Source organism: Primulina huaijiensis, chromosome 15 (assembly GCF_012295235.1).
Source record: "Primulina huaijiensis isolate GDHJ02 chromosome 15, ASM1229523v2, whole genome shotgun sequence".
In the NCBI taxonomy this organism is placed as follows: Eukaryota; Viridiplantae; Streptophyta; class Magnoliopsida; order Lamiales; family Gesneriaceae; genus Primulina; species Primulina huaijiensis.
In genome coordinates this window covers 15,661,933-15,689,620 of record NC_133320.1, presented here as the reverse complement: position 1 = coordinate 15,689,620, position 27,688 = coordinate 15,661,933, and the positions used below count along the sequence as shown (strand labels likewise).

The window sequence follows — 27,688 nt, the reverse complement described above, 5'->3', positions numbered from 1 at the left end:
CCATTTCCATCGGTTCTACTATTTGAGAATAGCAAGAAGCTCCAAATTTCTTCCTCGTGTCCGGATCGTCGAGATTTGCGAGATTCTCTAAGTTTCAAAACCAAAGGCATGTATATTACATTTCTTTTCTCATCAATAAAGTAATAGTATGGATTTTTAGGCATTCATGTGTGTGAGAAACATTTTCATGCAAGTATGTTCAAGATTTATATTCATGTCAAGATTACACACTTTTTTCTCACGTTTTCATGTTGTAGGCGACGTTAGATGGTTCCGGGCTAACATGGATGCTTATAATCATGTTCATATATGAATTAGACCCATATTGGTATGTTGGTTGAGGATTTATAGCACTTGGGTGGTAAGAGTTGATAGCATGAGTTCATTGTGCAGTGGCTTTCTGTATGTATTTTACTTTCATTGTTTCGAAAACTGTTATCAATCAGTTTATTTTCTGAAAAAACTTTTCAACATAAAAGTTGTAGTTCGTCATGTTATCTTCGATTCAATACCAAATTCGTATTTTTTGAATAAGAAATGAGGGAGATATGATTTTTCTTGCAAAACCGCACAATCTGTCCAAAGAATATTTTTGACAGCAAACTCTTGAAATATGATCTTTTGTATTTTAAATTCTGGCATCTATCCGTCCATTTTCTGAAAATACTTTCAACACAAAAAATGTATTTTATTGTGTTATCTTCGGTTCGATACCAAATTCGTAATTTTTCAAGAAGAAATGAAAGAGTTATGATTTTTCTCGTAAAACCGCTCAAGCTGTCTTAATTGTGCGAGAATATCTTTGTTCACTTTATTGGTGTGTGTTCAGGTTTGAGATCATTTCCTGAGTGGTTTTGAGCAGTGTCATTGTCTTAATAAGTGTCTTAGGGTCGAGTCTAAGTTTTTGTTCGAGGTTGATTCGAGTCGGTTTGTGTTTAGAAATTTTATTGTTTCCGTAAGCTGTAAAGTGCCATTTCTTAGGATTGGCTAGAGTCGTAAGCTTTCTTATTTTATTTTGGATTGTTCGAAAGTGTTTTGGTAATTGTTTGGTTTTTTGGACAGTAAGTTAACATGTTGTTTAAGGTTGATTTGAGTATCGAGTCAATTGGTAGATTCTAAGTCGTCGAATGAATTTTGGGAGTTACACGTATACGATTTGGGACTAGTTTTGAGTTGTATGTCAAGTTCAATTGCAGCGAACCCGGGAACAATCCAACGAAGTCTACAAATTTTGTAAGTATGATATCAGGTATGATGTGTCTTAAAAGTATATTTTTGAGATATTGAACTGTTTTGTGGCCACTTATTTTACGGGTTTGGAATCCGGGTATCGTGACCGGGGAACACTCCAAAATACGGGTTAGGAACCAAGATTGCACGTATCTGGCGAACTATCCAACAGATTCAGTTATATATGTTATGATTGGACATCCAGACCCAAAACTTGGATGATCCTTGCAGGCCTAGTACTATGATATAGTTTGATCAAACGATTCATGTGTGCCACAATTCGAAAAGCAGATCACAATATTATGAACAATATTCCAGTCTCACACAGTTTCATGCCAGTTATGTTCTCGTCATATTATGACATATTTATGTTGAGATTACAATTTGTTCTCACGAAATTATTTTCATCTATAGAAGCCAAGTCATACATATTTATTTATTAATGTTCAAGTTACCATGTATCATATATGTTAAAATCACATGATTTTTATTACGTATTATTTTTTATCCATACTACTACTTAAATTATAATTCACCCAAGTGTAGGTTGTCTGCAAGTAATATATTTTGTAAGTAAGAGATCGATCCACAGAGAGGCTATTTTAAGTTTAAATTTATTAATTTATAGATTATCAAATGCAAGAACGAAGTTTACAAATTATAAATTTTGTCAAGGCTCGAGGATTTATTCTTGGTTTATGCAATATTGTTTAACTAAAAGTAAAACAAAGAAAACCACCATAAATAATGGTTCCAAGAAAATTAAATATTTAAACACACACACCTAATATAATATAGTTCCCACTATAGAAAATATCGAATGCACCGATATTTTATATATGATACTTAAGATTATATATATAACTATATAAATATATAACCGCATAAAGTAAATGTTAAATTAAATCATTATATTTTATTTAGAACAACCGGAAGAGCCACGCTATTGCCTAAATGAAATATATGATTTAATAAGTTAGTTGCGGGAAAGTAAAAGTTAGTTGCAAAAAATAAAAGTTAGTTGCGATAAAATAAAGGTTAGATGCGGAAAGTAAAAGTTTGTTGCAATAAAGTAAATGTTAGATGCGGAAAGTAAAAGTTAGTTGCGATAAAGTAAATGTTAGATTGTTAGATATTAGTATTAAATCATAATATTTCATTTAGAACAACCGGCAGAGCCACGCTATTGCCTAAATGAAATATATGATTTAATAAGTTAGTTGCGGGAAAGTAAAAGTTAGTTGCGATAAAGTAAATGTTAGATGCAGAAAGTAAAAGTTAGTTGCGATAAAGTAAATGTTAGATGCGGAAAGTAAAAGTTAGTTGCGATAAAGTAAATGTTAGATTGTTAGATATCATAATATTTCATTTAGAACAACCGGCAGAGCCACGCTATCGTATATATGTATGTATGTACATATATATATGTATGTATATATATATATATATGTATGTATGTATAATATAACAATAATAATTGATGAAATATTTATTGTATCAAAATTAAACAACAAATCAAGATAACCACTTCAATGGTATCAAGCATTTGATGTAAATTGATAACAACAAATAATTCATTTTTATACCTACAATAAAAAGAAATTAGCAACATGAAAAGAAATAAAGAAAGAATATACAAAATATAAACAATCTTACTTCACCAAGAATTCATCCTCTTCACCTTGACATAATAGATTTAGTTTTCCATGAGCTTACTTTTGATTAACACTAAAAACATCACTCATAATTGGGAAAATGAAAAATATATTGGAACTTAAAATTTTATACACACTCACACTATATCTTACAATGAGATAGAATGATTCTCAAGCTAGCACAAGGTCTCTATTTATAGGCCAGATGAGAGAAAGGGTCAAAAATTTTATTAATGTCATGTAGTTGTAATAGTAGTCTTTGTCTCCTCCAACTTCAATTCCATGTCCCTTTTTTCAATACTTTGTTCCACGACTTTAATCACCAAATTTGACTCTGCTTAAAACAACAAACATGTGAAGAATTGTTTGTAGATGAATTTGGCCACTTAGTTCACCTCATTTGGTTAAATATTGAAATAGTTATGATTTTACTATATGTTGGTCATGGTGAAAGTAAATTTGTCATCCTTTTGATATTTTCACAATTTGATCATCTTAACCAACTTTTTAGGTAATCATGTCTTCTGCAAAGTTGTAGATAATTTCTCAAGAATTTCAAACATGTTTGAATCACCTCCATTTGAATTTTTTAGCTTGAGTTATCATTATTTTACCAACATGTAGAAAACCTGAAAATAAAACATATTTAGTAAGACATTTAAATATAAACAAACAATACTAAAATAACATAATTTTATAATTTTAATGAAACTTAAATTTTAAAATATATGTTTTAACATATAATAAATTTGTTAATTTTAAGTTTCATCAATTCACGTATATGCATGTTGAGTCTTTAGACCCACTATACTTGATTGATGCAGATGTTGTTGATTAGGAGGCTAGGGGCGGTGATCAGTGAGTGGTATCAGACTGTGGCAATTGAAAACCCGAGGGCCACTGGTGTTGTATTTATTTATGTATTTTATAAACTTGAATTTGCAGTACTCTGATATTATTAAACTGGGTTGTGTATTGAAAAAAAAATACTTATTTATGTTGCATGAGTCTATTTTATTTTTAGTAACGACTCGAGTTTGTGTTAATAAGAAATTTTTATATCTTCTGGATTTTCTAAATATTAACTCAATTTTTGGATATTGTGGGAAAATATTTGAATCGTCTAAGCTGTTGAACGATTCATGTATTTATTCGGCTTGATATATTATTCAACTTTAAGAATGTATAAAGTTTTTATGATGAAGTTTTGAGTAATAAATTCGTCAATTTTATATTTTGCGTAAAATAATTGAACTTTGGATATTTTACAATATTAGTTGAATGATTCAAGTTGTTGATTTTGACGAATTTATTCGGCCTTGTGAAATATTTAAATTACATAGGCTGAGGTGATAAAGTTGGAAGTTCAAGTTGATCGTTGACCCTTGTCGAGTTGGTGTGAGTATGTTACACTTCGGTAACATATGACGATAACGTATAAATTATGTTTTAAACATATTTATGTGTTGTTATAGTAGTTTATATGCTTCTATGGATCATATTAGTTGTTAAATACCTCGTTGACTAATATGTTCATTTATTTGGCATATTGAATGACATTTAGCTTAGGAAATACTATTACAACATATATCTTGAGCCTTATCGTTCTTATTAATCGTTACAGTTGTTCATTGATATTCAACACTTGTTTTATAACTCGATATCATGGTATAGCTGATAAACATATATTGATACATCTGAAACCGTAGATATGATTGAACAATCCTTTCTTTTAGTGCAGCCTTTGGGGAGCGCTGGAATTGTATCATTTTGTTCTGTATCGCTGTGTCATTCCTACTGTATCATTACAGTTGTATGGAGGCCAAGTGATGGGTGTTTGTTTTAGCACATTACGGCATACCTCGCATACTTGGCCGAGAGGTTTAGCTGCATGACAAAGTAGCTTCCCTATGTTGTTGCTCGAGCTATATTCTTATTGATATCGTATCGTTTTGGCTCAAGTTACCATGTTGCCATTGAGCCATGTTTTATGCATTGCATAATTTATTTTATATATGTTTATTGTTTTTGTTGTTTAACTGTTTCATACCAGAATCATAATCTCAGTTGTTTACTAGGGGGCTCTTGTGGCTGCTATTGTGCACCATGAAGGTCACCCAGGTAGTTTTGCAGCACTGGCGGAGGGTCCGCTGGTGAAGCTCGTGATTGAGGTTAGATAGTGTTTTTTCAGTCGGTTTGGAGTCTCTCAGCTAGTCTATCTATATATTTTGAGTCTTGTCTAATTTTATGTTAGATTTTATTCACTGGAGAGATGCCCTATATATCTGTATGATTTTTTTAAATTTGTTAATGCTTGCTTGGATTTAGTTTATGCCTTTTTGACCTTGCTGACTTTATTTGAATTGTTTGATGTTTGTTATTGGATTCTACCTGGCCGACAACGGTTTTTAATTCAGTTAAGTCTTATTTTGAGTCTTTTTGATTTACAGACATTTTAAAATCTTTGGTTATGTTCGATTTATGAGAGGTAATGCTGGAATTTTTATAGACTTGAGATCCATTTTAAAATGTTTTTAAACCATTTTCCATTTCGTAATTAAACTTATTGTGGGTTGTATGATCATTAATAATAATTAGAGTAACTAGGCCTCACAAACTAAATTTAACATCCTCTACTACTTGCGATTAATGGTAATTCGGTAATCATCACCTGAATCTTTTTTAATTTTCAAAGATTTGAGACGAATTTTTTATAAATATTTCAGAAATATTTATTTAATTGCCAGAGATCGAATTTTATATACAGATCTGGATTTTGTAATTTCAGTTAATGTAATTTTCAATCAATATAATTATCATTTCAATTAATTATCATTTCAATTAATATAAACATTTTAAAAAATAAAATTCTAACATTTTCATCATATAAGGACAATTTTATTTTTAAAAAAAAGATGGTCTTCTTTTTGTCTTTATTTAAGGAGATTTTTTATATAAAGTAATAGATACATATATTATAGGTGTCATGACTAGGACACCAATCAACCATGTCGTAATCAAATAACATCCAGCTAAGACAAGAAAATCAAGTAGTCAGATTCAAAATTTGAAAATAACAATAAATAATAATAATAATAATAATAATAATAATAATAATAATAATAATAATGACACATGTTAAATACATAATACTGTCCTCATTTCAAATTTTTTAAAATTTTTTTGTTTGTGTTTCTTTTAACTTGGATAAATTCGCTTCAAATCATCAAACTTAACTTATTAGTTAATTAATTATAGACCTCTTTAGAGCATTTTATGAGAATTTATACATATTAGCAGTCAACACTATTAGTATTATCATTTAATTAGTAAATTTTAAATTCACTAAATAAATCATTCCGAGCTCATTATAACCATAATTAACGATCCGATAGCGCTGATGTGTCAGAGATACAAGTTTTGCTCATTTAATGAAAATCGAAATTTCGAAAATCAAAATTTTCACTTACCATATTGAGCAGTTACCAGTTTAGTGAACTCCACCAAAATAGGCAGTTCCACTCTCCTCCTCAATTAGCAATTAAGCTAACTTCCATTTCTTACATCATATTAAATCAACTTATAAACTCCTTTATAAGAATCATGTTCGATCTCCATCAATATAGTCGTCAAATTTAACTCCTTGAACTTTGACTTTCTCAACGGGAACATTGAATCTGATACTTGTGTTACCCTCAATAGTTCAGAGATATAACTAGCTGTGAGTTCACATCTTCATGTAATTCAGAATAATATTTATTCTTATTGGTGCTTATCCTAATTAGCATTATTCTTTTCATCAATTCCTTTATCAAGAATGTCAAAAATCATTTCCGATTGCATTTATCGGATCATAGTAAGAGCATATAGTAGCATCGCCCATGATACCCTAGGTATCGCTGATAGTGCCTTCAAGAACCTTAAGTCATGGTGTTAACATACAATACGGTCTCTTCAACACATGTATCCTAATCGAATATTCCACCATTGATATGTCGAGAGTTGCATATAAACTCGATACAATGTGATTTATCTTTGAGTACTAATAGTTGCATGGTATGTGCAACTAGAAAAACACTTTTTCCTAAAACACATTTCTTTCTCTAGCCAAAGACTCCTTGTACTATTAACTCATCATATCACATATGATATCTTTACCTGTAGGAAAACGGTGAATTCCCGGCTATAATGCTTTTGCTCCCACGTTTTTCGAAATTACACCCAACCTCGTCACCTGATGACCTTCAAAAGAGTAAGTAAACGGATCAAAGTACATTCCAGCACGTATAGCCCATATGTTGACCTAAGTCAAAGAACTAATGTCGTACAACCATAACCGCGGACTATTCTATTCGATAAGTGAGAACCACTTAGACAGTCGGAGGGAGGGTTGTTAATTGCATCATCATCTGATCACCCATATGTATGAATGGACATCTCCATGTCCTTGCAAATGAAATATGGTGTTTACATCACATATGTTATTCTCAAGCTCAAGAGACCTTTATCTTTATTTTAGGTAGCTGATTTGACTATGAATCTGTTTAGAATATACGGTACACTTTCTAATGAGTTTTATGATCATACGTTAAGAGACAGACTTCATGGTACCTGTTGTATGTTCAAGGACTTTATCTATGCAGCTTGCATGAGTATACTGATAGAGCATAATATCATAATTGAATAAAATCATAAAATATTATTAAAATAAAGCTCGTTTTACATTAGAGTCAATAAAAACCCAAGCCACAAATTGGATTGCTGAACATCTACTCTAACATATGCATGCACAAGAAATTGATCTATATAATGACACCATTTATTTGACCCATGACTCGCATCTTTGAGTCCCGCGTATATATATTTTTACTGAGAAAAAGACATTTTAAAACATAATTCTTTTCTCGATCTTCGTGCTCAAGATCGATCAAGGAGTAGCCACGGATTGTTGATGATGGTTGCTCATCTCAGACTCCGTGATCATTTCATTCTTCTTCATCTTGTTTATTTTGACCTTCTCACCCAGAAAGTATGACATGAATCCCCAAAGGGATAGAAAAAGAGAGACACCCTTTTCAGATTGGAACTTCTCGTGGTAAAACATGACAGCTAGTAACTCAGTTACCGGTAGCAGCACTGTGATTACTATGGCTGATAAAAGAGATGATGAGTAAAATATAATACCAATAGCTCCCAAGAAGAAACACTGCCAAATTATCGCACTCCAAATAACAACTGAGTAGTATTTGCCCTCTCCCAGTTCAAATTCTCTTGCTTCTCTTGGTATTGCCTGCCAAAACATAATTTTAATAACGTATAAGTTAACAGTCAATTGTAATAAATCTCTAAAAATTAAATTTTATACATGAGTTTTCTAAATAGATAATGCTCATTCGTCGAAACTTTTCGTGCTATTTTGTCATAAGTCATAGCTAACAGAGACGGTGTAACTCAAATATTTTAATACAAATAATAATTAAAGTGGCGTGATGTTTACTGTACCTTGAAAACAATTAAAAGATATCGCAAAAATATGTTGCACTCGTTCAATCTCCATATAGCAATTGCATCCATTACAACTTGTACATGATAAACGAACACACCCTCTAAGCACTACGAACTTTGATGCAACAATGAATCAAAAAGTAAAGCAATAAACTAGACACAAAGTTATACTAATGGTTTAAAAATTATAATTTCTTTTAATGATAAGATAGTGTTTATCTCATTCACACGATATTTGTCTTTATTCGTAATCGTGGATGCAAATATCTTGATCATTATATTAATTAATCACCTGACGCCATCGGGGCTGGCTCATTAGTTGGTAATTAAGGTAAGTAAACAGCCGGCAATAAACTTCTGTTTGATTGCATGATATAAAAATTTATTATTGCAATAAAGATTTTATGTTTGAAAGTAAAATTTAATTTATGCACATAATCTTAAATAATATAGCTTAACACAAAACTCCTATGAGAGTATCTCACAGGTAAATTTCTGATACGGATCTCATATTCAACAACTCCCATGAAAAAAAAAATATTTTTTATGTCAAAAATATTATTTTTTTTCTTCGGATATAGATCGAGTCGACTCGTCTATCCATATTCAATGTGAAAGAATTTGAATCGACACCTACAATTAATCATACCAACGACCTTAGGTTATTAATATAGTGATTGAGACATTAATTGATATGAAATATATTGATTGATGGTGTATGTAGACGGATATATTTGAATTGCATGAACAATTTTGTAAATAACATTTTTGTTGGGAAAAATATAAATATTTTTTACAGCAAAATAAAAATATTCAACAAATTTAAAAAAAAATTCTGAGAAAACCCGACTTTAATATATACCATATATATTATTATAAGTTTTTAAAGTTGAGGGGTTTAATTAGATTAGCTAGCTCTAGAGTCATTATATATATTTTTTATAAACAAAAAATACTATTATTCTCAAATTATAAAAATATCACAAAAACTATTTTAGTATATTTATATCTTATCTATAACTAACATATTTCTAATAAAATATCTAGATTTTTCACACAAATATTATTTAACACCAGGATTTTTTCGTAAATATACATTCATCACATGCCAATGGGCGACTGTTCCCATCAAAACTCGTCATTTAGCGGCATATGGTGGCCCATCATTTGGACGGGTACTAATTTGACAGGACGAGATGAGCCGGACCGAACAATTTTTAGTTATATTTAGTTGGATTTGGCCATCAATTTGAACGGGTTGAAAAATTGCCAATTTTACGCTCTTATTTAGGGGACGGGGCGATTCGACGGGTCCAACCCATTTTTACTACTCTATAGTTGAGGCACTTGTAAGGGTTATATTAAAAAAAAAAACAAAGTTTGATTCATATTATTTCGTTAACATCCCGTATCCCGAATTGAAGGACAGGGACGATGGAAGTAAATTAACAAGTCTACAAATTCTTATGTCATTTCAGATAAGTAAATTCTATAAATTATTGATTATTTTTATTTAAACAAAAAATTGTTTATAAATTTAAATCACTTATATTATTTTTATATAAGAAAATTCTTAGTTTTTTTTTTTAAAAAAATTTAAAAGAAATTTTATGATTGATGGGATTTTTATATAAGAAACTTCTTAGTTTTTACAAAAAAAAATTAAAAGATGAGTTTATTAATTGTTTTTAGTGTGAATATTCTAATGAGATGGATCTTTGTTTTTTCAATTTAGGGTTTTTGCTGGTTAAGTTGTTAAAATTTGGTTTAGATATACTAATTTTTATTTTTTTTATTATTTTGATTTAATCACTGAGGTAATATTTTACAATTAGAATAAAATATCCAAAAATCAAATATTAATTAATCAAAATCGAAATGAAAAATCTAACAATTTAATGCATAATTTTCTAAAAATGATAATTGAAGTGTAAAAAATATTACCTGGAAATCTTTGTTGATGAGCATGCCAACGGTACAGAAGGCAGTGGCGAAAAAACACATGACCATCTGAATCTCCAAAACAAGAGTGTATGTTAAAGCCTGTCCCGCCTTCAAATACATCAGCTCCACCAACGGCAGAATCAGGCCGTACATCGCTGCCGCACCCAACGTCATGAAAAACCCTACGAAATACTGTTTATCGGACTCCCCCTTTGGCCGATCACCGCTGGCGTGAAGACCCAAAACCACCGCCCCCACCGTCAGCAGAACCACCGAGTTTATGGAGTACGCGGTGAACTTCTGCTTCACGAGGAGGAAAGCAAACACCGCCGTGAAGGCCAGCTGAGTGGCGATGAGCAGGGAGGAAGTGGACACCGGGAGCTTCGCGACGCCGTATGCGTAAAGATAGTCGTCCAAGCCGGTGAAGGTTCCGATCACCGCTGCCGCCCAGAACACTCGGGGTTTCATAAAGAAGAGTTTGGTGTTTGTTGTGGTTCTGCGGCGGAGCATGTAGGAAACGAGGAGGGGGATGAGGATTATCGGCCAACCGCCGGTTTCGAGCCAGCTGGAGAACCAGATCCTTTTGCCGCCACGGATAAAGTAGAGGCGCATGATAAGTGGGCCGCCGCAATTTCCGATGGAGAGTATTATGCAGTTAATGATTAGATAGATCCTTTTCATGGCGGCGGCGGTGGTGGTGGCCTGAACTTCCATCCGCAGTGATGAATTTTGAACCGCTGATGATTTTGGGATCAGACTCTGTTGACTTCAAAGCAACTTGACATGCATTTTATTTTTAGTGATGCGATTTCTTGTAAAGGACAATTTAGTGTTCCAAATGTTGAAGACGGACGTCATTCTACTTTTATCAAAACATTTACATATGTGGCCGACGTTGTTTACGCTCCACTTTGTACATAAATATTATATAAAAATAATGAAGGTGTATATATATTGTAAGGCCCGATATTATATCACCTTAATCTGAGATTATTTAATTTACGAATTTTGGAATCATGAATTAGATTCCACGGTTTTTTTTAAATTAAGTAGGATTGAAATTGAATTAAAAGATTGAGCGGATGCCGTTTTGCAAATAGTGAAAAGTTGATGGACTAAAGTGCAAATATGGCAATTTAAGTGGGACACTTGTCTTGGCCATCCCTTGAACGTGTCATTGTTTACTTCAAATTCAGAATTGGCATGGGGAAAACCGAGAGTATCCATGGCTAGCATCCTTAATGGTTTTCTTATCTTCAAAGCTTCATTTTGCAACATCCAACCATCAACTTATTAATCCAAGTATAGATTCTTGATCCTTACCTTAAGAGTTTCAAGGGGAGGTTATTTTCATCCATTTCCAGCATGTTTCGAAATTTAGATGTTGGAGGATTTGTGATTTAATTGTTGATATGTGTTCTTGAGTATATAGAGATTATAGAACCGACATCGTATGAATTTGTTTGAAAATATTCAACATGCTGTTCGAACCTAGTAGGGCAGATTTTATTATGTTGTTGTTGATATTATGAGGTTTTTAGTCGTTGGTATGAGATTATTGATGTTTGAGTTGCCGGGTATATCGAATTTGCACCATTATGCCGCCGGAATTGATATAGATTGAGTTTTGAGCAAACCAAGTCTTACTTTGAATTGTTTGATTGATATGGTGTTGTTCGAATTGTGCATGTTCAGAATTGGTGTAGAAGATTCGGACTCGAGATCGTAGCTTCAAACCGAGACTACGAACGAAAGGTAAAAGTCAATGTGGTACTGGGAGATTGACTCGAGTAGGATATACTTGGGTTTCTCTAAATCACATACTGATTTTTATTATATGCCTTGATTTGAATTGATATGCTTACTCTACTGATTTATAGGAAGCATGTTATAGACGAGTATTAGACGAGTAATCTTGTGACAGAAGTGCCGGATAATGTGATAGTCGTCATTGGCATATTGCACTATGTTACAGGATAGTGTTTTGGCGAGTGTGCCAAAGTCTGTGACGGATAGGTCAAGAAACTGGATGTTTGGTTATATCGATGTGATAGAATTGGAGTTTCTTCTATTACTGATAATCGATATGGACTACCAACGTCTGGAAACCGGGATCCCTAGACTAGGAGTGAGTCTAGTCTGAGATATGGAGTCACGAGTTTATTTCCAGTTTCATATTGATTCATGTTTTCAGATTTGGTACATGTTACTGATATATATATGTTCATGCTTTTGTATTGATTATATACTCGCATGTTTCGTTGATTTATACTGGGAATTATTTCTCACCGGAGTTATCCGGCTGTTGTCTTGTCTGTATGTGTACATGACAACAGGTGGGACATGAACAGGCTCCAGGAGATGAGGAGAGATCGTGATTAGAGTGGAGACTTCGGACTTTGATGTATATAGGGTTTTAACACTTAACATTTAGTTGTTGAACCTTAGTTTTAAATGATTGTATGTTGTACCATATTTATACTTTTATACTGATGTGTATAGGAGTTTGATTTCACTACGTTCCGCAATTAAAGAAAAATTTTATGACCCTAATTACGTAATTAGTAAATTGATCTTAATGATGATTAAGAATTGATTAACGTCCGGGTCCCCACAACAGGTGGTATCAGAGCGATAGATCCTTTAGACTGAGATAGAAGCTAGTGAGCGGGGTAGACCGAGTTGTCTTTTCTTGCTTATGATTGCTAGCATGACTTCATGCTTTAATACATGCTTGCCTGATTATCTGATTTTGATATGGTAATGTGTATTATTGGGAATGGATCAGAACCGATTCTTGATCAGATGGAAGATGATCAGAAAGGGACTGAGACAAATTTGTAAATTGTGATTGCTAACCCTTTCGATAATTATATATGCCTCCGGGAAGAGTACCGGAACAGGGCAATACTTCAAATCCTGCGATGGATGTTACAGCCACTCAGATGGAGACATTGAAGAGATTTCAGTCTTTTACATCCGCCGACTATGAGGGGCACTGAGACTTCACTGGATTGTGAGAGCTGGTTAGACGACATAGAGATGCTATTTGACTCTTTGGACTACACTGATGAGCGGAGAGTGAAACTGATAGGACATCAGTTGCATGATGTTGCCAAGAACTGGTGGATTACGACCAAGAGGGCCTTGGAGCAACGAGGTACGCCTATTACCTGGAATGTCTTCAAAACCGAATTCTATCAGAGATTCTTCCCTGTGTCATACAGAAAGGATAAAGGTGCTGAGTTTGCGAATCTGAGACAAGGGCAGTTGAACATTGAGGAATATGTGTCTAAATTCTCTACACTACTGAGATTTGCTCCACATGTGGCCGAGAATGAAGAAGTGGTGGCTAATCAGTTCATCAATGGCTTGAATCTGGAGATATTTTCATTGGTGAACACTGGGCGACCAAACAACTTTGCTGACGCCCTGAACAGAGCAAAGGGAGCAGAAGCTGGTCTGATGAGACAGAGAAGAGCTTCATATGTTGCCCCAGCACCGATACCACAGCAACCCCCTCCCAGATTCGAGAGTGGTAGCAGCAGTGGTGGAAAGAAAGACTATTGGAAAGCCAGAGGAAGACAGTTTAAGAAGTCTGGCAGCAGTTCTTCCAGTTCCAGTGGCTCGAGACAGACTGGTCAGAGCCAAAGTTATACAGGACCATATTGCAGCACTTGTGGAGGGAAGCATTCCACAGAGCGATTTGCATTGAGTCATGCATTGCCTATTGAGTCTTTGTCTGCGGTAGTGTCTGTCTCTTCTCTGTTAGGGACAGGGTTGATATCAGTGAAGTCTGTTAAATCTTGTATACTGCAGTATGATGGGCATGAGATCGAGTTAGACTATATTGTGCTTGGGATTTCTGATTTTGATTGTATTATCGGTATCGATATACTGACCAAGTACAAAGCTACAGTTGATTGTTTCCACAAGATTGTACGATTCAGACCTGAGATGGCTGAGGAATGAAAATTTTACGGTATGGGTTCTCGAGCCCGAATTCCTTTGATATCAGCTATGAATATGACTCGATTATTGCATAAAGGAGCGGATGGATTCCTTGTCTATTCAGTTGATTTACTGAAATCGAGTCCATCATTGACGGATTTGCCAGTGGTTTGCGAGTTTGCTGATGTCTTCCCAGATGAGAAAATCAGTTCTGGTTCAGCTTGAATAGAATATAATCTCAACGGTCTACAATCTGTCTCAAATACCAATCCAGACAAACAGCAGTCTTCAATCAAATTTGAAACACCTATTGTCGATAAGGATAAAGTGCATACCTTTCGACTCAATGCATCAGCTGCTGCATTAGACTTCCCCGGATAGTATTTGATTTCACAATCAAAGTCTTTCAGTAAATCCAGCCATCTTCGCTGTCTCATATTCAGTTCTGATTGTGAAAACAGATATTTCAAACTTTTGTGATCAGAATAAATTTCAAATTTCTCACTGTAGAGGTAGTGTCGCCATATCTTCAAAGAAAATACAATGGCTGCCAATTCAAGATCATGAATTGGGTAGCGAGTCTCGTGTGGCTTCAGCTGTCTCGAGGCATAAGCAATCACATGCCCTTGTTGCATCAATACACAACCCAAACCTCTGTGAGAAGCGTCACAATAAACAAAAAAATCCACCAGTACCTGAGGGGATAGTCAGTATCGGTGCACTGGTCAATCTTTTCTTCAATTCCAGAAAACTGGACTCACAGTCTTCTGACCACACAAACGGAGCATTCTTCTGAGTTAACTGAGTAATCGGTTTGGCAATGCTCGAGAAATCTTTAATAAACCGACGGTAATATCCTGCCAAACCCATAAAACTGCGAATCTATGGCACTGATGTCGGTCTCGGCCAAGAAATCACAGCCTCAACCTTGCTGGGATCAACTGATATACCATCTCCGGATATGATATGACCCAGAAATACTACTTGTCTCAACCAGAACTCACATTTTGACAGTTTAGCATACAATTTCTCAGTTCTCAGAATTTTCAACACAGTTCTCAAATGTTCTGCATGCTCAATCATATTCTTCGAATAAATCAAAATATCATCAATAAAAATGATCACAAAATCATCGAGATATTTTTGGAAGACACGGTTCATCAACCCCATAAATACAGCCGGTGCATTCGTCAAACCAAACGGCATGACAATAAACTCGTAATATCCATACCTGGTTCTGAATGCTGTCTTTGAGATATCAGAATCCCTGACTCTCAGCTGATGGTATTCAGATCTCAAATCGATCTTGGAATATACAGATAAACCCTGCAACTGATCAAACAAATCATCAATGCGAGGCAAGGGATATTTATTCTGTACCGTTGCTTTGTTCAGTTGCCGGTAGTCGATACAGAGTCTCATAGAACCGTCTTTCTTCCTCACAAATAATACTGGAGCACCCCAAGGAGATACACTCGGTCTGATGTAACCCTTGGCCAGTAAGTCCTCCAACTGTTCTTTCAACTCAATCGGTGCCATTCTGTACGGAGCTCTGGAAATTGGAACTGTACCTGGCATCAACTCAATGCTGAAGTCTATCTCTCGAATCGGAAAGCGGCTCAGAATGTTGATCAGAAAGTTTAGAAATCGATTGAGATGGTCAAATCAGGTCACCAATCAGAGTTTCAGGTACGTGAGGATGTACTGTATGTGAATAATCGTCTTGGTGTGCGGAATGTTTCAGAGTTGAAACAGCAGATATTGACTGAGGCGCACAGCAGTCGATTCAGTATCCATCCTGGTGGCAGAAAGATGTATAATGACTTGAAGACACAGTTTTGGTGGAAGCAAATGAAATCTGATGTCACAGAATTTGTGTAAAAATGTCTGAATTGCCAACAGGTAAAGGCTGAAAGAAAGAAACCAGGAAGTCTACTATACAGTTTATCGATTCATGAATGGAAATGGGATCACATTTCCATGGATTTTGTTACGCAGTTACCGAGATCCTCCCGAGGTGGTGATGCGATTTAGGTCGTGATTGATAGATTGACCAAATCAGCATGTTTTATTCCATACCAGATGACATACAGGTATGACCAGATGGCTGAGATTTATGTGAGAGAGGTGGTCGGATTGCACGGAGTGCCGAAGTCGATTGTATCAGACCGTGATCCTCGGTTCACTTCGCACTTCTGGCAGAGTTAACAGCAGGCTCTAGGTACGAAGTTGCATCTGAGTACCGCATATCATCCACAGACTGACGGACAGTCAGAGCGGACGATCCAGACATTGGAGGATATGCTGAGAGCTGTAGTGCTTGATTTTAGCACTGGATGGCAAGATGCATTGCCACTTTGTGAATTTTCGTACAACAACAGCTATCAGACGAGTATTGAGATGGCTCCATTTGAAGCATTGTACGGAAAGAAGTGCAGATCCCCTCTGTATTGGGATGACATCTCTGAGGTTCCTAAAATTGGACCTGATATGATCAGAGAGATGACAGAAAAGGTAAAGCTGATTCAGAAGAGAATAAAGACAGCTCAGGACAGACAGGACAATTATGCCAATATTCGACGAAGACGGTTGGTATTTGAGGTTGGAGACCGAGTATTTTTAAAGACTTCACCTTTCAGAGGAATTGTCAGATTTGGCAAGAAAGGGAAGCTGTCTCCACGTTTTATTGGGCCGTATGAGATTCTCGAGAAGATAGGAGATCGTGCCTATCGACTTGCATTACCGCCTTCTCTATCTGGAATACATGATGTCTTTCATGTATCTATGTTACGGAAATATCTACCCGATGATTCCCATATTATCCAGCCAGACGAGGTTGAGCTTGACGAGTCTCTGAGTTATATTGAGAAATGGGTTCAGATTATTGATCGTAAAGAAAAGCAACTCAGAACGAAGACCATCCCACTTATGAAAGTCCAGTGGACTCGTCATGGCATTGAAGAAGCTACTTGGGAGATTGAATCAGCTATGAGACAGGAATTCCCAGAGTTATTCCACTGATGTGAGTTTACTATTTTAGTTTCTGGTATTTCTGATTTGATTACTTTTGATATGATTGCTTGAGATTTCGAGGACGAAATGATGTCTCAGATGGGGAGAATTGTAAGGCCCGAGATTATATCACCTTAATCCGAGATTATTTAATTTACGACTTTTGGAATGATGAATTAGATTCCACGGTTTTTTTGTAAGTAAGTAGGATTGAAATTGAATTAAAAGATTGAGCGGGGCCGTTTTGCAAATAGTGAAAAGTTGAGGGACTAAAGTGCAAATATGGAAATTTAAGTGGGACACTTGTCTTGGCCATCCCTTGAACGTGTCATTGTTTACTTCAAATTCAGAATTGGCATGTGGAAAACCGAGAGTATCCATGGCTAGCATCCTTAATGGTTTTCTTATCTTCAAAGCTTCATTTTGCAACATCCAACCATCAACTTATTAATCCAAGTATAGATTCTTGATCCTTACCTTAAGAGCTTCAAGGAGAGGTAATTTTCATCCATTTCCAGCATGTTTCAAAATTTAGATGTTGTAGGATTTGTGATTTAATTGTTGATATGTGTTCTTGAGTATATAGAGATTGTAGAACCGACATCGTATGAATTGGTTTGAAAATATTCAACATGCTGTTCGAACCTAGTAGGGCAGATTTTATTATGTTGTGGTTGATATTACGAGGTTTTTAGTCATTGTTATGAGATTATTGATGTTTGAGTTGTCGAGTATATTGAATTTGCGCCATTATGCCGCCGGAATTGATATAGATTGACTTTTGAGCGAACCAAGTCTTACTTTGAATTGTTTGATTGATATGGTGTTGTTCGAATTGTGCATGTTCAGAATTGCTGTAGAAGATTCGGACTCGAGATCGTAGCTTCAGACCGAGACTACGAACGAAAGGTATAAGTCAATGTGGTACTTGGAGATTGAATCGAGTAGGATATACTTGGGTTTCCCTAAATCACATACTGATTTTTATTATATGCCTTGATTTGAATTGATATGCTTACTCTACTGATTTATAGGAAGCATGTTATAGACGAGTATTAGACGAGTAATCTTGTGATAGAAGTGCCGGATAGTGATGGAATCATCATTGGCACATTGCACTCTGTTACAGGATAGTGTATTGGCGAGTGTGCCAAAGTCTGTGACGGATAGGTCAAGACACTGGATGTTTGGTTATATCGATGAGATAGAATTGGAGTTTCTTCTATTATTGATAATCGATATGGACTACCAACGTCTGGAAACCGGGATCCCTAGACTAGGAGTGAGTCTAGTCTGAGATGTGGAGTCACGAGTTTATTTCCAGTTTTATATTGATTCATGTTTTCAGATTTGGTACATGTTACTGATATCTGTTCATGCTTTTATATTGATTATATACTCGCATATTTTGTTGATTTATACTGGGAATTATTTCTCACCGAAGTTATCCGGCTGTTGTCTTGTCTGTATGTATACATGACAACAGGTGGGACAGGATCAGGGTCCAGGAGATGAGGAGAGATCGTGATTAGAGCGGAGACTTCGGACTTTGATGTATATAGGGTTTTGACACTTAACATTTAGTTGTTGAACCATAGTTTTAAATGATTGTATGTTGTACCAGATTTATACTTTTATACTGATGTGTATAGGAGTGTGATTTCACTACGTTCCGCAATTAAAGAAAAATTTTATGACCCTAATTACGTAATTAATAAATTGATCCTAATGATGATTAAGAATTGATTAGCGTCCGGGTCCCCACATATATTGTAGAACCCGAAAATCAGATTACGTATAAGCCATGCATAATTTCTATTATTTAAATTAAAAATGAATTTTTAAGAAAATATGAAGTGTTTTATTTATTTTAAAAGAAGATGTTTAGTTTTATCTTTTCAGAAAAAATACGCGAGGCCGGACCGTAGTTTGGAGATTAGAAATAAGATTAATAATAAGAAAAATATTCTTAAATTTAATTTAACTCAAGGAATGATTTAATTTAAAGAAAAAGAATGTCTTGGGATTTAATAAATTAATTGGAGCTAAGAAATTAAATAAGTTCTCTTAGATTCAATATTTAATTAAATTTTAAATTTAAATATGTAAGCAAGTGGGGATAAATTAATCTATGTTCAAGAAATTAAAAACCTAGCATTTTAATACTTAAATTTTAGGTTAAGTATGTCATGAAATAATTTATTCTAAACTAATGTGTTAATTCACTAAAATGTATAATGGGTATTTTAAAATCGTAAACAATTAAAATGCAAGGTTTAAACCATAGTATACCATGCAAAATTTGTAGGAATTCGGTCAAGCCTTTAAACAAATTCAAATGTGTAGTAAACTTCATTCAAGTCACTCCTAAATGATTTTTTTATATTCATTTCCCCTTTTAAGTCACCAATTATGAGTAATTCAAACACAATAATTAACCTTAATTCTTCTTCAACTCATTACCTAGCAAATCAACGTGTACCTGCTGCAAGAATAAAAGAATAAGATGAAAGAGTCTTCGGCTACAAGGGGTGAAAGAAATAATTTAAATCCCATTCAACTTCTTGACTTGTAACCTTCATCTAAATGCATTTCAATACCCATTTATCACCCCTTGAACCTTCATCTTCATTATCTACATTTCCTACACACCCTTACCTTCGAAATTAGCAGAGAACCAGCAGCTAATAATCCTGAATACAGCAGCAAAAACAAAGAAAGAAATCCAACTCCGCTCCGCCGCACCGTATTCGTCGTATTGGGTTGTTTTCTTCAAAACAATTTCCAGGCATGTATATATTATTTCTTTGCTCTTCAATCAAGTCATATTAGATATTTTTTTTTATCAAATTATGTTCATGAATCAAGCAACATCACGAAAATGACAGCAACATCAAAACAAAAATCTGCACAGAATTTCTTGGCTCTCTTGTTTTCCACTTCACGGTTTAGTGTGTTTTTGGTTGCTTACAGGGAGTTGCTCGGTTCCAGGCACACATGGCTGCTACTAGGCATGAATTAGAGTGTCTTAGAGTGTTATTGGTTCATTGGTTTACATCCATACACGCACAAACAAAGTTATGACAACAACTTTTCCTTAAGTGCAGAATTTGAGTCCAAGGTTTTATCAATTGGTGGTTTAAGGTGAGAGTTCGAATCATGGCTGTCCTAGGGACTGTAGCCACGGTTAGAACCCCTCCATACCATGTCTAGGACGTGACCAAAGTATCCTTTCAAGGATTGGTTCACGGATCCATCAAAAGTTCATCAAAACAAAACAAGTGCAATTCGGTTCCTATATAATTCTGCATGGGTACACTTTCGGTTTTGGTGTGTTGATTGGATTATGCTTGGCTTCTAGCCCATAGCCATGGTTCATACAACACTCCATCATGTCTAGATTGAGCCATGGTTGATAAAATGGCCCTTGGAACGAGACAAGACAGTAAAATAGTGCAATAAAAAACATTACACAGCAAGTGGTGCTCACGGTTGCTATGCTGTGATTGTCCTAGGTGTTTGCTTCGGTTGTGGTTGGCTTTTCGCCCTTAGCCATGGTCCAAGCCATGCCTTAGGATGTTGGTAAGAGTCTTTGGGCGGTGATTCAAGCCATTGGTCATTAAATTTTAGAGTTTACACCACAAACACACAAGTTGCTACTGCTGTAATTTGACAGCAACTTGCAGTTCGGTTTTGGTGCTTGTGTGAGTTCTTGGTAGGCTTTTAGCCCATGGCCTTGGACTGGACAATACCTTAATGAGTTAGAAAATCCATGTTTTTGGCCGTTTGTGATTTGGTTGAGTTTAGAGGTCGTACGAGAATTTACGGTGAAAGGTGCCAAAATGACTCTCGAAGGAGTGTTTTTATGTTTTTGGATTCCTTTCACCCATTTTCGTGTTTTACAGTTATTATGCATATTTTTCAGTATGTTTGGGGTATTTTTAATCATGGTTAAACGTTGGTTTAATGTTGGTTCGGTTTGGTACTAAGCCATGATTGAAAAATTAGGTTGTTGGTCCTAATCGTCTCGTTTTTATTCGGTTGTCAAGTTTAAACTAAGATAATATTATTTGCATGTGTCACATATTAAAAGTAAGTCGCAGCAAGCCTGGGAACGATCCAACTCATCCGGTAAAAATAAGGTTATAATTATATTACGTGCATAAAAATATAAAATGTTTATTTTTGAGATATATGTTATATGTCTTGTGGCCACCATATGCTTATGGGTTTGGAAGTCGGTAGGCGCAACCGAGGACCTCTCCACCCGGTGACTTACGACCGGTTTATGATTATGTATGGGTACGGACATCCAGTCCAAGGGCTATGATTGATCTCTACTGCCCAGTATACTGTGGTTTAGTCTGATCAGGCGCTCACGTTATGTTATGGGCCACTAGCTTAGAAACATTATCTCTACCAGAAAATTATGATATGATATGACAGAGCTCTATTGAGCAAAGCTTATACGTATGATTTTCAGATATGCACGTAGTTATAATTATTCATGATACGATTTTCACTGTACGCTTTACGATACTTCATTTTTACGTTGCATGCGATTTTATGACATATTTACTTGTTAATCACGATATATACATGTTGAGTCTTTAGACTCACTAGACTTGATTGTCGTAGGTATTGATGAGGTCGAGACCGCGGGCGGAGACCAGTGAGCGATCTTGGGACAGCAGTAGTAAACCCGAGGACCCATGATTTAGTTTATGCACCTTTTATCATTCAAACTCGATTTTAACATGTTGGATTATTTTTAAATTGTTGTTTGAATTACAATGTTGACTTCCGCTGTTATTTTAAAGTTAAAATTATTTACATGTTTATTTTATAAATTGAGCAAGTTATTTATTTATTAAGAAAAATTTTAATAATTCCGTAAAATTATGAATACGAAATACGGGCCTTCACATATATGAATTATAAAAATATTTTATTTTTGGTCCTTTCTTCAAAAGAGTCTAGCCTGTCGACATCAAATTACTTATATAGTGGTCGTGGATGTTAACATGAATTTTTTTGAAGATCGCATAATATTTTTTAAAAAAATCACGACACATACGAAAGTTTCTTTCCAAAATTCCCTGTTAACACACGATAGATTCTGATAAAAAAATAACAAAAAACATACAAGTTGTTATAGGGCAAAATGCAATTCACCATTAACATAACAAAATAACAAAAAAATATAATTTACATGACGAAATATGTGAATTCACCATTAGCATGACAAATAGAAACAGTGCAAATTATAGGCTTTAAAAAGTTACTAAAAATTTTGGTTCATTAACTTGTTTAATTTTGGATTTTGGTCCATTAAATTATCAAAGTTTGGTTTTGTTACATTAAATTTTAATTTTCAACTATTTTGGACCAATTGTTAACGTGGAATATGGCATTCAGCATTTTTCGATGTCATATGTCTACATTTTTTTGTGTCACTTCAGCAATTATGTTAAAATACTCAAAAATTAGAAGTAAGTGTATGGAAACTAAACTTTGAGCATTTAGTTAACCAAAAGCCAAAATTTAACAAGTTAGTAGAAAAAAAAAATTTCCCCCTTAAATTAAGTTACTATAGCATATTCAAAGTGCCTAGAATAATCACATATTTCAGAATTCTTGATTTTGATTTTTGCAAAATAAATTAACTGCCTGGTTTGATTATCCGTTTTTATTTTATTAGTTGTAAGTTATTTGGTTTATTTAATTATGACATTGGTAACTTAGTTTGGGACTCGGATTGTATATATAAACCAAACCGTAGTACAAGAAAATAACACCATGCTAGAATAAAGTGGTTTAGTTTTCTAATTAGGCATTTAAAAAACCCGAAAACCGAACAACGTTTTGAAGAATCTTATTGTAATAATATCAGTATAATAATTTAATAAAATTTATATAGTTAGAAGGCTACAAGCATAGAGGATCGCATGTACATATATATATACATATTAGTGATAATTTCATCTCCGGTAAAAACTTTACTTGTCACAAACCCATTATGTAAAATAAATAGGCTAATATATATGTCCTTGTGATTTCTAAACTTTTGCACACACCACCCCTGTAACGGAAGTCCATGCTCAACCAATGCAATTATTTATCTTTTTTACAGTATATGAACTCAGCATTGTGTTTTTACAATATTTCAGCTGATATTCGAGTTGTGGTATCCAAGAATAAAATGTCAAAGAGAAAACTTTAATATAGTCGTGTAATGTACCAATGTGAGTTTTTCGGTTGGCGCAAGTCTGAAAGCTTCTGTTTATCACCAAATGGAGGTGAAGGTGAATCAGTTGGTGAACTTGATGCAAGTTATAGCAGCGACGGTGGTGTGGAAAGACAACCTGAGGAGGAATAGGTTATGTCTAGGGTGCATTAGACCTGAAATATTTCAGTTGTAGACAGATATGTTCATGTTATTTAGGTTTCTTGGGTGTTTTTCCTCCTTATACTCATTGCCATGTTGTTCAATTGAAGTTAACGTTTTTGTTGTTTCTTGTAAAATTTGGTTAGGCAGATGATTTTTTCTCATGATGCATATGCAATATTATAATCTGTGTCATATTTTTGAGAATGAATGAACAAGTTTTATTATATTAATGAGTATTTTGTAAATTGTGAATGAATGAGGAATTGAGTTTTGCATTAACAAAACAACACCAATCAAGTCTCTTGCTCAAAACTATAATCCTAAGCAACTGTCATCCAATAAATTTCAATATAATATATTTAATAACATACTTTCTAATATAAAAAAAAATCAAAATTACACCAAAATATTCAATAACAAGCATCACCAAGAAAATTAATCATTGAGTACTAAAATGACTTGACTTCGGAAATGCATTAGCTCTTGCACTAGAACTTGTATTTGTTCCTCCAACATCAGCTCTTGCACTTGCACTTGATCGAGATCTCGCACTTGCACTGCCACTGCAACTGCATTGGATAATTGCTCTAGCATATGGCTTATATGCACCTAGTGGTGGGCGTCGGGTCGGGTTTCACGGGTTCGGGTCGTTCGGGTCGGGTACTCGAAATTTTCGGGTAGCACATTTAGTACCTGAACCCGAACTTTAATCGGTGCTACCAAATGGTTCGGGTACCCGAAATTTTCGTGTATAGTCGGGTACCCGAAATTTATGTCAAAAATTTTATCTTCTTTATCTCTCAATATATATAAATACATATTTGCACAAAATAGCACAACAACAATAAAAAGTTGTAAGAAAACCATCAATCTAAATAAAACATATGTCAATCAAAACAACAATAATTCAGCACAACAAAAAATCCATCACTTTGAAACAATAATAAGCTGATAAAAAACCATCAATTTAAATAAAACACATTCCAATCAAAGGCAAAACTACTTGAATTCATCATAGACAAAAAATCCATCACATATTAACCAATCCAATCATTTTCGAAAGTAAAACATCAACTTCTTCAAATCATCAACAATAAATTAAAACAAGAGATAAATCATCTTCCAACTTCCAAGCTAAAATATCATCTGTCCAAATATATCATCTTCCAATTCAGGACTTACTCAAAAACTCAAAATCCAATCAAATCAAAGTACCTGAAATATTATAATTCTATTAGTTTTCTAAGACAATATTATTAAAGTAGATAAATATAAAGAATTTACAGTCATCGAATATAATGAATTTAAACTTTAAAAACTTACAATAATCGATTGTTAATGATTTTCATAATTATATGTCAATTATGGTTGAATCCTTCCCTGAGTTTGTTAATTCTATGCCAAAAAAAAACAAAGAGATTAGTCATTAGAAAATAAAATATAACCATTAAGAATAAATATAGAAAAGTAAAGAGAGAAAAAATATGTATTTCTCAAGTATTTCGATTTCAGCCAAATCTTCCTCCACGCATATAGGCTTAGAATCCAACCTTAGCCGATCTTGGGTACATACCAAAGCTTTAACTATTCTAGGAGACAATGAACTTCTAAAAGCATCCAAAACATGACCACCTATACTAAATGTTGCTTCTGTAGCAACAGTGGAGACATGAATAACTAAGATATCACATGCCAATCGAGAAAGAATAGGAAATCTGGGAGAATTGACTTTGCACCACTGAAGAATGTCAAAATTTTCATCATAATCCTCGGGATCCTCACCTAGATATTTCTCTAATTCTGGCTTCACATATTCTTTTTTTCCCACCAAGTTTTTATTTTCTAAACTCATCTTTCAAGTATGTTCGATAAGTCATTGAATTATTAGATTGAGAATCTTTTGAAAATGATGTAGAACCTAATCCAGAACTTACCGGACTTCCGGGAGTTCCATGTGTCACTTTATAATCGAAAAAAATTTCTTGCATTCCACTCTTCACTTTTTCCTACATCATCGCGTTCTTTGTGATATCATCATACATTGTATCAAATGAAAACTCAACAAGCTCTAATTTGTGGCGAGGATCAAGAATCACTGCATAATATAACATCATGTTCATTTTTTCAATCGAACCCCAATACTTGTCAAACTTATCTTTCATTTTTCTTGACATTTCATTTAGTTCAAAATCATCGCTTACTAACCACTGTTTTAGAAGCATGTCAACAGCACGTATTTCATAAAATATGGTGTTCAAAGTGACATATAGAGAGCCAGAAATTGCCAGAGTGAGCTTGTAAAAGTGTCCAAGAAACTTGACCAACAAACTAAACCTTTCCCAATCATATTCCGATGGAATCCCATCATACGGTTGTTTCAAGAGAACATTTACATAGGCAAGATCTATATCGGCATATGAATAATGCTCTTTTCAAAGATATTGCTGACTCTAACATTAGATATGTTGAGTTCCATCTTGTAGGTACATCAAGGCTCAACAATTTCTTTGGATCTATCTTTTCGATCTCAACACATTCACAAAAACTTTCATACCTTGCTGGCGAGTTTCGGACATGCCTCACTACTCTTTTAATTCGAGAGATAGCTAAATTTTTTTCTTTCCTTTTCAGACCATCCTGCACAATAAGGTTGACAATATGTGCAATACATCACATGTGTAAATATTTCCCCCCTAAAATATTTGTTTTCCAATTGTCAAATCTTTTTTTTGCAAATATGTTATCGCACCATCATTTGATGAGGCATTATCAACTGTGATGGTAAAGATTTTATCGATTCTCCAATCAAGTAAACATTTTTCAACTGCTTTACCCATATAATCACTCTTATGTCCAGAAATCGGACAAAAATTCAAAATTCTCTTTTGCAAAGTCCATTCATCATCAATGAAATGAGCAGTTAGACACATATAATTCACTTTTTGTATTGATGTCCATGTGTCTGTAGTTATAAAAATTCTTGGATTATGTTGTTTCATAAAAGATATCAACTGCACTTTTTCATTCATGTACAAATTATAAACATCCTTGGATGTTGTCCTTCGAGATGGAATACTAAACATTGGACATGCAATTGACATGAAGTGTCTAAAACCTTTGCTCTCAACTATTTTGAAAGGAAGTTCATCGACAATCAACCAATAAGTTAGTGCCTCTCTTAATTTGTTCTGATCAAATTTCCAATTACTAATTTGCGCTTCTTTCGGATCATCTTTTGATGGTTGAAAAGAAATCCTAGCTTGATTAGTTGCAACTTCATGAGGTTTTTTTTTACAAGAAGCAAAGTGATTCTGTAAAGGTCGAGTCCCATGTATTTTTGGATCTGCCTTAATCTCTCTACAACAATATTTTCACCTACCTTTTTGCACCTTGTCACTTTCAGAGTAGAATTTTTTAAAGTGTTCCCAATATTGTGATCTAGAGGTCATATCTTTCCTGGCTCTCTTTTTAGACTCGAGTTTCACTTCATCTTTATCACCATCATGATCTAAATCTTCCACAAAATCAGCATCATTGTTCTTGTTCTCATCAGCATTATCATCTTCTTCCATTAAATGATCTATTACACTCTCCATTTACACAATAAATTTCTGTAATCCAAAATATTCAATAAGGTAGGCATACATAATAATTGCGTGATCACATACAGTAGGATAATAGTGGAAAATTATTTTTGGATGTGGAAAAATGCGTGAAATTTATAGATTTCAAATGCCAAAAGAATTCATCTAATAGAGTTCCAATTCCATATAAAATGGCATAAAAGATAGCTGTATGAACTCAGAAATTTATGAAATACCTATGAGATAATAAATCTCCTTCTTATCGAATACCCAACTGCCAAGTCCCAACAAAATATATTCGCAAAACTACACAATTAAAAGACCAATGATCGCTGCACATGGATCTGTGTATTTTTTTGGAATTCTGACTCAAAGGGAAGAGCTTCTCTTCGTGTAGCATCACATCTACCAATTTT

General features: G+C 34.3%; 1 protein-coding gene across 1 annotated transcript; it reads right to left on the bottom strand.

Moving 5' to 3' along the window:
* Nucleotides 1-7,564: 7,564 nt before the first annotated feature.
* On the bottom strand, nucleotides 7,565-11,200 carry LOC140958452 (purine permease 3-like). Its single transcript, XM_073415893.1, has 2 exons — nucleotides 10,335-11,200; nucleotides 7,565-8,175 (listed from the first exon to the last, which is right to left on the bottom strand). The coding sequence occupies exons 1-2, from the start codon at nucleotides 11,046-11,048 to the stop codon at nucleotides 7,813-7,815; spliced, it is 1,077 nt and encodes a 358-aa protein (XP_073271994.1). The 5' UTR covers nucleotides 11,049-11,200; the 3' UTR covers nucleotides 7,565-7,812.
* Between the last annotated feature and the right edge of the window lie 16,488 nt (nucleotides 11,201-27,688).